The sequence below is a fragment of the Haliotis rufescens genome, unplaced genomic scaffold, assembly GCF_023055435.1.
Source record: "Haliotis rufescens isolate VD_foot unplaced genomic scaffold, xgHalRufe1.0.p SCAF_6, whole genome shotgun sequence".
NCBI classification, from domain to species: domain Eukaryota; kingdom Metazoa; phylum Mollusca; class Gastropoda; order Lepetellida; family Haliotidae; genus Haliotis; species Haliotis rufescens.
Genome location: NW_025964334.1, coordinates 15,850,551 through 15,862,871, shown reverse-complemented (window position 1 = coordinate 15,862,871; position 12,321 = coordinate 15,850,551). Strand labels below are relative to the sequence as shown.

General features: G+C 41.5%; 1 protein-coding gene across 2 annotated transcripts; it reads left to right on the top strand.

The window, feature by feature from the left end:
* The first annotated feature begins 7,508 nt into the window (after positions 1-7,508).
* Positions 7,509-11,913, top strand: LOC124140582 (zinc finger protein 501-like). 2 transcript variants are annotated; one of them, XM_046508227.2, is made up of 2 exons: positions 7,509-7,582; positions 10,185-11,913. In XM_046508227.2, exon 2 carries the CDS (start codon positions 10,328-10,330, stop codon positions 11,612-11,614), a length of 1,287 nt encoding a protein of 428 aa, XP_046364183.1. In that variant the 5' UTR covers positions 7,509-7,582; positions 10,185-10,327; the 3' UTR covers positions 11,615-11,913. The 2 variants fall into 2 exon arrangements, with proteins under 2 accessions (XP_046364183.1, XP_048241621.1); XM_048385664.1 differs by having other exon boundaries at positions 7,539-7,567.
* Positions 11,914-12,321: the final 408 nt, after the last annotated feature.

Sequence of the window (12,321 nt, the reverse complement as noted above, 5' to 3'; positions counted from 1 at the left end):
TCCATACAGTACAACACAACATAGCCATACGGGACAACCATACAACACAGCCATACAGGACAACCACACAACACGGCCAAACAGGACAACCACACAACACAGCCATACAGGACAACCACACAACACGGCCAAACAGGACAACCACACAACACAGCCATACAGGACAACCATACAACACAGCCATACAGTACAACACAACACAGCCATACAGGACAACCACACAACACAGCCATACAGTACAACACAACACAGCCAAACAGTACAACACAACATAGCCATACTGGACAACACAACACAGCCATACAGTACAACACAACACAGCCATACAGTACAACACAACACAGCCATACAGGACAACACAACACAGCCATACAGTACAACACAACACAGCCATACAGGACAACACAACACAGCCATACAGTACAACACAACACAGCCATACAGGACAACCACACAACACAGCCATACAGGACAACACAACACAGCCATACAGGACAACACAACACAGCCATACAGTACAACACAACACAGCCATACAGTACAACACAACACAGCCATACTGGACAACACAACATAGCCATACAGAACAACCACACAACACAGCCATACAGTACAACACAACACAGCCATACAGGACAACACAACATAGCCATACTGGACAACCACACAACACAGCCATACAGTACAACACAACACAGCCATACAGGACAACCACACAACACAGCCATACAGGACAACACAACACAGCCATACAGGACAACACAACACAGCCATACAGTACAACACAACACAGCCATACAGTACAACACAACATAGCCATACAGTACAACACAACACAGCCATACAGTACAACACAACACAGCCATACTGGACAACACAACATAGCCATACAGAACAACCACACAACACAGCCATACAGTACAACACAACACAGCCATACAGTACAACACAACACAGCCATACAGTACAACACAACACAGCCATACTGGACAACACAACATAGCCATACAGAACAACCACACAACACAGCCATACAGTACAACACAACACAGCCATACAGGACAACCACACAACACAGCCATACAGGACAACACAACACAGCCATACAGTACAACACAACATAGCCATACAGAACAACCACACAACACAGCCATACAGTACAACACAACACAGCCATACAGGACAACCACACAACACAGCCATACAGTACAACACAACACAGCCAAACAGTACAACACAACATAGCCATACTGGACAACCATACAACACAGACATACAGTACAACCATACAACACGGTCATACAGAAGAACCACACAACACAGCCATACAGTACAACACAACATAGCCATACAGAACAACCACACAACACAGTCATACAGTACAGCCACACAACACAGCCATACAGTACAACACAACACAGCCATACAGTACAACACAACACAGCCATACTGGACAACACAACACAGCCATACAGTACAACCACACAACACAGCCATACAGTACAACACAACACAGCCATACTGGACAACACAACACAGCCATACAGTACAACCACACAGCCATACAGTACAACCACACAACACAGCCATACAGTACAACACAACACAGCCATACAGAACAACCACACAACAGAGCCATACAGTACAACACAACACAGCCATACAGTACAGCCACACAACACAGCCATACAGTACAGCCACACAACACAGCCATACAGTACAGCCACACAACACAGTCATACAGTACAACCACACAACACAGTCATACAGTACAGCCACACAACACAGCCATACAGTACAACCATACAGCACAGCCATACAGAACAACCACACAACAGAGCCATACAGTACAACCACACAACAGAGCCATACAGTACAACACAACACAGCCATACTGGACAACACAACACAGCCATACAGTACAACCACACAACACAGCCATACAGTACAACACAACACAGCCATACTGGACAACACAACACAGCCATACAGTACAACCACACAGCCATACAGAACAACCACACAACACAGCCATACAGTACAACCACACAACACAGCCATACAGTACAACACAACACAGCCATACAGAACAACCACACAACAGAGCCATACAGTACAACACAACACAGCCATACAGTACAGCCACACAACACAGCCATACAGTACAGCCACACAACACAGCCATACAGTACAGCCACACAACACAGTCATACAGTACAACCACACAACACAGTCATACAGTACAGCCACACAACACAGCCATACAGTACAACCATACAGCACAGCCATACAGAACAACCACACAACACAGCCATACAGTACAACACAACACAGCCATACAGTACAACCACACAACACAGCCATACAGAACAACCACACAACAGAGCCATACAGTACAACACAACACAGCCATACAGTACAACCACACAACACAGCCATACAGTACAACCACACAACACAGCCATACAGAACAACCACACAACACAGCCATACAGAACAACCACACAACAGAGCCATACAGTACAACACAACACAGCCATACAGTACAACCACACAACACAGCCATACAGCACAATCACACAACACAGCCATACAGTACAGCCACACAACACAGCCATACAGAACAACACAACACAGCCATACAGTACAACCACACAGCCATACAGTACAACACAACACAGCCAAACAGTACAACACAACATAGCCATACGGGACAACCATACAACACAGCCATACAGGACAACCATACAACACAGCCATACAGGACAACCTCACAACACAGCCATACGGGACAACCATACAACACAGCCATACAGGACAACACAACCATACAGTACAACCATACAACACAGCCATACAGTACAACACAACACAGCCATACAGCACAACACAACACAGCCATACAGTACAGCCACACAACACAGCCATACAGGACAACCACACAACACAGACGTACAGTACAACCACCCAATACAGCCATACAGTACAACACAACATAGCCATACAGAACAACCACACAACACAGACGTACAGCACAACACAACACAGCCATACAGGACAACCACACAACACAGACATACAGTACAACACAACACAGCCATACAGTACAACACAACACAGCCATACAGGACAACCATACAACACAGCCATACAGTACAGCCATACAACACAGCCATACAGTACAACCAAACAACACAGCCATACAGTACAACCACCCAATACAGCCATACAGTACAACACAACACAGCCATACAGTACAACTCAGCATATACATGCTACAACTATACATACTTTCATTCATAAAATGTAAGTGAAGATGAGATCACTTATCTAGAACTATTTGCTATTTGTGATGTATAGCTCATCTTACATAATTTTGCTTTCTGTGAAACATGGAGAAGACTAATGCAGCAAGAGGTTTAAGTCATTCATCACCCTGCATGAAGTAAACACTTTGTTCAACCGAAGACAAGGTCATACAGAGAGGGTTAATTATAGATCACTTCTGCACCAGATGAAGTCTTTGGCAAGTAGAACTTATTTTAACTTTTATATATTTCTTGACAGAATAGGTCGCCATCACCCCGACTAAAATGAGGGTCTGGTTACAGCGTGTGCCCCGCGGGTCACTGGACCGGCGGTGTGTTAGAACTTGAACACTGATGGCACTGCCATAAAACAATATTCACTCACGGACGTAAATAATCTCATTTTAAAACACGATCAGCTGATTTAAATGAAGGCACTGGCGTCGACGTCATACTCCAGTGATGTTTTACTTCTGGATTTTGTAATATGCCAATACAATTGTACAATTGTGTTCAATTACGGACGGATGGACGGACGGTCAGACAGAAAGATTCGGTATAAAGGCCTTTGGCCCAAATAACACTCACATACAGAATAATAATTACCTTTTAATCAGTATAAAGGCCTTTGGCCCAAATTACACACACATACAAAATAATAATTACCTTTTAATCAGTATAAAGGCCTTTGGTCAAAACTACATACATCATACAGAATAATAATTACCTTTTAATCAGTATAAAAGCCTTTGGTGAAAATTACACACATCATACAGAATAATAACAAGAAAGAAGTGAGCAAAGCTCACATAACCCCGTTATCCCCGCTGGTCAACAACAAATAGTAAATAGTTTGTTAATTAATGAAATATTACATATTTCTAACTGATTTTAACTTCAATGTTTTAAAAACTAAGATTGAGTTCCAATGACAAATCACACACACACACACACACACACACACACACACACACACACACAAAAACACACACACACACACACACACACACACACACACACACACACACACCATTCTAAGAGTACTTAGTTTTTGCAGGGTACAAGTTCACGATTTAAGACCATACGTCAATCTTGCATTCAACCAACCATCATTAACAGCAAAGATGACTTTGTCACGAAGTACAATAATATACCAGTATCTCTGAGCGGTGAGACGACGCCACAAATCAGGTCGAGATTCATTGAGATACTGCAGGTTGGACAGGATAATACGGTGATCACAATCCACATAGTTTGATGCCACCGTAGGAGAAGAAGAAGTATGGAAACCAAGGCTATATCCATGAGAGGGAGACGAGTGAGTGAGTATGGTTTTACGCCGCTTTTAGCAATATTCCAGCAATATCACGGCGGGGGACACCAGAAATGGGCTTCACACATTGTACCCATGTCGGGAATCGAACCCGGGTCTTCGGCGTGACGAGCGAACGCTTTAACCACTGGGCTACCCGACCGCCCCAGAGGGAGACGAGATAACGTCTTCCCTAACAGAAACCAGAGAACGATTGTCACAATGCTGTTTCACATCTGGACTGTGAGGGATTAAAATAGAAAAATGAAATGGGTCAAATAAGACAATATCTAATACAAAGTAAACACAATTTATGGCTAACAAGTTCTTTAATTACTGTAAAGGCGACAGTTCATTATACCCTTGTCAAGCAAGACTGAATGGTGAACATGGCACAGAGCGTTTATAGTAGGTGGAGGATTAACAGTGGAGGATTAACAGTAACAACAATTGCATACATGAGTGGGATAACATGAGTAAGTAATGACAACAGAAGGATAATACTGTCACAATACGATGGACAGAGGACACGTGAGGTGGAAGACGATAAGATGAACAGTCCTAGATGAACAGGCACAGACACATTTCAATAAGTTTCAAAATTTAAAAGTCATTTGAATTGTTTATAAGAATATGAATTGGTTAGTTTGTTGACTTTACTGCACTGGGTTTGTTGTAGTTGTCAAAAAAGGCTATATTTGAACATAGATATAAAGATTCTTTTATCACCAATATCCTGGGTTGTCCATACAAGCATAAAAAGTCACATAGAATAGTCTAAATGTGGATGGTCTAGATGGCCCGGCCAGTATCATATTATGCAGTTAACGTCTTATAACACTGCATGGTATGGAAGTCTATCTGAGCTTAGGTGTATTTCACAGCTCTTGTCATGTAAGTTAATTGCAGATGAGCTCCACTACATTCTCCAAGGGACATAATATTGCATGTGATTTTAATCAACTTTAAGAAACAGTTTAAGATAAAAAGGTTCCAGGTTGGACCATATCACATGATACTGACTGCTGTGGATGAGCATTGTCATGTATACATCGAGTCGATGTTCATGAATAAAAAACGCTAAACATGTATATACATGTTATATTCTGATAAGGTCTTAGTGTAAGGGAAAGTTTTCTTCTCATTCAAGGTGATTTTAGATATTTCCTTGCCGACTTTCTATGGCACCCGAAAAGCAGGATTAACAGGTGTCATTCGAGAAACATAAAGCTTTATAAGGACCTTTGCATTTAACAGTAAATCACACATGATAAGTCTTTCCCGATTCCCTTCTTTAACAATGGGGCCATCAATTCCATTCATGGGGGGTGGCTATTTTGGGTAATAGAATCAATCACTTTGAAACGACCATACCTAAACAGTTAACAATTTAATCTGTGATTGTTAATTATTTGTGTAATTAATCAAGGAAGCGACCTAGACATTGCAGTTTGATAAATATATACGACAATTTGACTCCCTGCAAATATACAATGTGACATTGATAAAATGTATTCACGGACATAGAGGTTATCACGCGAGTGTGTTCGGGGATGGTAAATATCCTGCATTAGGAATAAACATTGTATTTAGCTAGCCTTGGCAAGCTAAATACATAATGTTTATTCCTAATACAGGATATTTATCATCCCCAAACACACAAGCGTGCCAACCTTTTATGTCATTCTTTAATTCTGTACTTGAAAATCGCTTTCCCTCTCTCACACCTTATCGAAACATTGCGAGTTTTCCTGGAATGCGCGCATTAATATTTATTACGTCACAGGGTAAGTGATGTGTCACTCGGACAGTGACAGTGGCCAATATAGTTCCAACTGAAATCTGTTTCTTATACACTGGCGAAGCAACAAATACCCAAAACAACAAGTGTTCCTACTTGCATTTCAGTGCAATCATGGGTTTGTCCGCTAGAGTAACTGCCCTTTGTCAAAGGGAAGTACACTTCTTAACGTTGTGACAGGACAGACCGACTGTCAACAACGTCGGACCGTGGCCGTGACGTCTCATAAACTAGGGTTAGAGTAGCTTCCCTTTGACAAAGGGCAGCTACTCTAGCGGACAGACCGATGGATTGCCGCGAAAGGCAATTAAAAACAATTGTTGTTTTGCGTATATGTTGCTTCGCCACTGTATAGTGGGCGAGTGAGTTAATGCTTTACGTCACATCGGCAATATTTCAGCCATATCGTGACGACGGCACTGTATAAGATAATAAGAAACAGATTTCAGTTGGAACTATATTGGCTATTGTCACTGTCCGACTGACACATCCTGTGACGTTATAAATATTAATGCACGCATTCCAGGAAAACTCGCAATGTTTCGGTAATGTTTGGAAGAGAGGGTAAGCGATTTTGAAGCACAGAATTAGGAAACATGGCGGGCGAAGTATCGATCGATCTGACAGTGGATTTCAATGGAACTTTGCCAAAATTGAGGCTAAGAAACAGTAATTTAGGTGAGCTTTTGTTTTCTTTGTTTATGCTTGCTTTGTTTTCCGCTAGAACTGCGCGGGATTGTTTATGTGATCGAACTTATGTTACGCAAGGAACACAGCGTATCTCAAGACTGGACGGACGATTAACCACCCTGGAATCTGTTATATAAAGGGTTACAACAACAGTGATAAATAGATCTTATTAACTCCCTTCTTGGATACAAATTCAACGTGCATCAATTTAAAGAAATATTTTGTTCAAATATAAAATGCATCATAAAAAAATAAAACTATTTTTATATCAAAGAAGCTTTGTGGCGAATGATGTCATTCGGAAAACGCAATTCAATAACCACAAAAGGAGTGCGCAAAGCATATGGGAATCGAACTTACGCGTACCGATGAAACGGTGCAATGACAACAGATTTTGAAACACTACAGTGCTGACAGAATTGTCTCCCCATCATTACAGGACAGGGCAGCAGGATGGTAACGACTGACTAAGTACGATTTGTGTATCGATTTAAGCCTTAGGCGAATGGATGTATGTGAACACAAGTAATCTCTCTACTGTTCACTATATGGAGGATGCACCTTGACAAACCACTGCGCCGCTGAAGCGTAGTCGTCATATTAACTATCAATATCATTAGTTGTCCTATTTTCGTTCATCAAATAGCAGTGAATAATATTGCAAATGAATGATCAGGCATTTACATCACTGATTAGATTAAAGATTATGAAGAAAAAAAAAGTATAATCATGTATTTACTTTCAACAATTACAATTCGGCTTATTTATAATGTGAGAATTGAAAAGAAAAGCTTAATGAGGATGAACGCTTACCATTGTCTGATAGCGTCTTACTAGTGATTCTCATACTAATAGACTTTGAAAAGTTTAGCTGAGTTAATTTGTGGGTTGGGTTGTTTTTCTTTTACAACTACTTTAGACTGCCAATATCATATGTCATCAACAAACGTACAAGTCCTATGCATGCTGTGTTAGTAAGCTGCCACTATCGCGGAAGGGGTCGTTGTCTGCACAAGTACGTACTACAGAAATGTACCCTAGCCAAAATCAAAATCGGAAACGTACCCTAGGATGAATCCATTCCGCTGCAGGGTAGCAGGGCGCAATGCGGGTATCCTGTTCCTTAGGTATTCATCACTTCCTGTATGATGAACCGTGGTTCAATTCAACATGGCAGTACACATTCGTCAGGAGGAACTTTGGATTATCTTCTGAAGTTGAATGTCTCGTGGCGTACGTACAGTAATCGAATATTCCTGCAATATTCCGCGATGCACACATGCACTCATAATCAGGTGAACCTGAACTACAACATGAACCGGTTCCGGTTTTGGGTTGGGGAATATGGACTCGGCTGCCGTTTAAGGTACCTGGTACCCTACCTGATTACACACAGTAATATATCCCTTTTGTTCCCCTTAACAAACATTTCACTGTCCTAGGCGTGTGTGGTTTAGGATGATGATAGGTACACAACCTCTAGCATCCTCGTTTTCATTGATGCCTGGAGCCATGCCTAGGTATGCATGTAGTAGTTTCAGGGATGTGAAATCTCGGCGGAAGCGCTGAAAATCACGTTTTTTAAAACAGTAGTCCTCGGAAAAAGTCATCTTCCTCGTAAAAATATAATCAAAGATTTTTAAAAAAATACTCCAAAATATATTATCATGTTTCCGGACAACCCTCGCAGTTTATGCTGTTTTTGATCAGAGCTTTCAGCATCATATATACCTTTATTGTTATTTATGACACAATACTATTATCGTCGGATCATACGTTTTCTATCACAAATACTTGCACTATAATGTGGGATGTGGCATCACACAGAAATTGTAAATATTCAGAAGATGGTTTGTTTTTAAGATAAAGTTGTCTTTTAGCCTATAAGTGGATGATATGTTTTACAGTTGTTCATGTGATAAACGAGAAAACTGAAAATGTTTTTTCAGCGTCCGAAAACCAATAACACAGGGATATATGTCTTATGTTTGCAGTGGTGTTTTGTTTTTGTCACTTGACTTTTGTCATTGACTTATTACATTTCTTGGTGTGAATGTTGTTTATAATTGGTTAAAATGCAATCATTTGTTTTACAAATTTCTAGATTTATCCTCTTTTTTGGGGGAAACCTGCTCACTTCCCTGTTGGTTGGTTGGTTTGTTGTTTAACGCAGCACTCAGCAATATTCCAGCAATGTGATGGCGGTCTGTAAATAATCGAGTCTGGACCAGACAATCCAGTGATTAATATCATGAGCATCGATCCATGCAATTGGGATCGATGACATGCATCAACCAAGTCAGCGAGCCTGACCACCAGATCCCGTTAGTCGCCTTTTACAACAAGCATAGTCACCTATTACGGCAAGCATGGGTTGCTGAAGACCTATTCTACCCCGGAATCTTCACATCCCTGTACACTTCTAGTATAATCAAACTGCATCCGTGGTCAAGTGGATAGCGTGTCTGCCTGTAGAGGGGTATTAAGTGAATAAAACAAGGACTAATCGGCTCAGATTCAGTATACTGTGTCTGAGTTGGGTATCCATGTTAAACTGGGGCATTAGTCCAAACACACACACTCGTGCACACGCACACACACACACACACAGATTAACACTCATTCACCCACTCAAGGTGCAATAACCTAGAACACGACATTAAACTAAACTCTGTTTCACCTCACCTCCAGTATAATCATGCAGGGTTTTTACCTTGACTTACACAAGTGGGCTTTCCTATAATTGATTTTAAGGGTCCTTGCAGGCAATATGAGGGTCCTGTAAAGTAATGTATTATTGTAGTGTACTGTACATTTAGATAATTACTTCAGAGCCTGGAATGACTCAATGATCATGTGGACAGTGGTCAGGATTGAAGGATGAAAAAACAGATACCCATAACTGGTCTTGATGCCCTGTTATTGTGCGTCTCTCGGGACACAGTATTTCTTTTTTTCTGTGTCCATTCTCTACATTTGTGTGTACTGGACACACATTTGTGTGTCACGTAAAACCATGATCATGATAATTATGTTCGTAAATATTCATTTGTATATTCATAATCTTTTTCAGAACTTCTGTGAGTTCATTCTGGAAAATCTTCAAGGATTCTACTCACCAACGTTACCAATGGTAATAAAGAGGATTGTCATCCTGTATAGAACTTTCTGTGATAGAGCTTAACGACACAGATCCAGGGTCAATACAGCACCAGAATGGAGACTGACGCCATGACACAGTACACGTGTAGCTTCTGCAGCGAAGACTTCAGCAGCAATCAGCGCCTACAGAAACACTTAAAGAAGCATGGGAAGAAGGTGGCACACCAGTGTACTGTATGTGATAAAACGTTTTCAACCCCAGCGAACTTTGACCGACATATGAAACTGCACACGGGGCTGGGGTCCTTCACATGTGACGTGTGTGATAAACGCTTCTCGGTGTCGGGACACCTGACCAGACACATGAGAGTGCACACGGGGGAGAAGCCATATAAATGTCACCTGTGTGATAAAGCGTTTTCGACTTCCGGCAACCTAACCAGACATATCAAATACCATAACGGGGTTCAGCCATACAAGTGCGAAATTTGCGGAAAAGCGTTTACAGTTTCAGATAACCTTGCAAGACATATTCGGTCCCACACTGGAGAGAAACCGTTTAAATGTTCACTTTGCGAGAAGGCTTACAGTGACTCCAGCAACCTGACTGAACACATGCGTGTTCATACGGGGGAACGCCCTCACAAGTGCACATTGTGCCCCAAGTCATTTGCATATTCATCAAGCATCAACCAGCACATGGCAAAGCACAGGCAAGAAAAGCCCTTCATTTGTGGGGAATGTGGCAAGAAGTTTTCACGCACGTCCATTCTCAAGGAACATCTGAGGACACACACAGGAGAGAGACATAAGTGTGAGACATGCGGCAAGAAGTTCAAATGGGATTCCGACTTCCGTAAACATATGAAGGATCACACCAGGATCATGTTGGGGATTTGCAAACCGCGCACCAGGGGAAGACCAGCCAAGGTCAAGGCTGTATCAAGCAATAAGGACATCACTGGCAGCCATATTGACATTGGAAATATTGTGGATGGTGATGGTGGTCTGCATAATGATGCTGTTGTTGACAGTGTTGTCACTGATGTTGATGAAGAGGGGATTGTAGAGGAGTATTTTTCCGAGAACTGTGTTGTCAACAAAGGCAATATAAGCCAGAATGTGGATGTTGATGAAAGTAATATGTATGATCATGATGATGACATCCATCCAAATGATGTGGTTGACAATGATGATTGTGATGATAGTAATATTTATGATGAGGTTGACAGTGGTGATGATAATTATGATGACATGTCTCACAAGAAGGAAATGGTTGACAGTGATGAGTTGGTTGACTATGATGTGAAAGAAGACAATGTTTACACAGTTGACATTGCGGATAAGATTGACTGGTATGAAAACAGTGAAAATGTAACAACAAAGAGTGGAAAGAGATGATGAATGAATGAGAAATGACACCTTACCTTCCCCTAATAATCCCCTACACTGTATGTCTACAAGGATTATTCCAGATGGTCTTTAACTATCATCCATACAAGTTGTTCATCTGTATGCATGATCATGATTTTTTGTTGTTGTTGTTGTTGTTCATGTTTCCCAGTACTAGGATTGCACAGTGAGTGAGTGAGTTGTGTTTAATGCCGCTTTTTACAGTATTCCAGTTATATCGCGGCGTATCAGCTTAATGTGGGAAGAAAGCCCAAAGAGATGCAGGTCTCAGACGTTTACCACTTCGGTGAAACCCACGAGCATGGGTATGGTGCTGACAAACCTCGAAACATAATCGGGGTGAACCGGGATTCGAACCCACAATCATAAGTTTCTGGCGTGCCCAAGGGACGCAACTCTGCACAGAGAATTGCGGCGCCTTAGACGACTGGGCCACCCATGCCCCCAGGATTGCACAGTATGACTGGTATACCGCAGTAAGCTTTTTCAAATGATGTTTGTCAGTATATTGGGTAAAAGAATATGTCAAATTACAGGGATAACTCTAGGGTGAGGCCTTGTGCTTTTAGCCCCTAAATTTGAAAGAAAGCCCACATTTTCAAATACAATGGGACATTTTAACATTGTGCTGTATGGGCAAGTGTGGGTGTACCTCTGGAATATTTGAAAGTTTCACATAAAAGGTTCATGTCAGA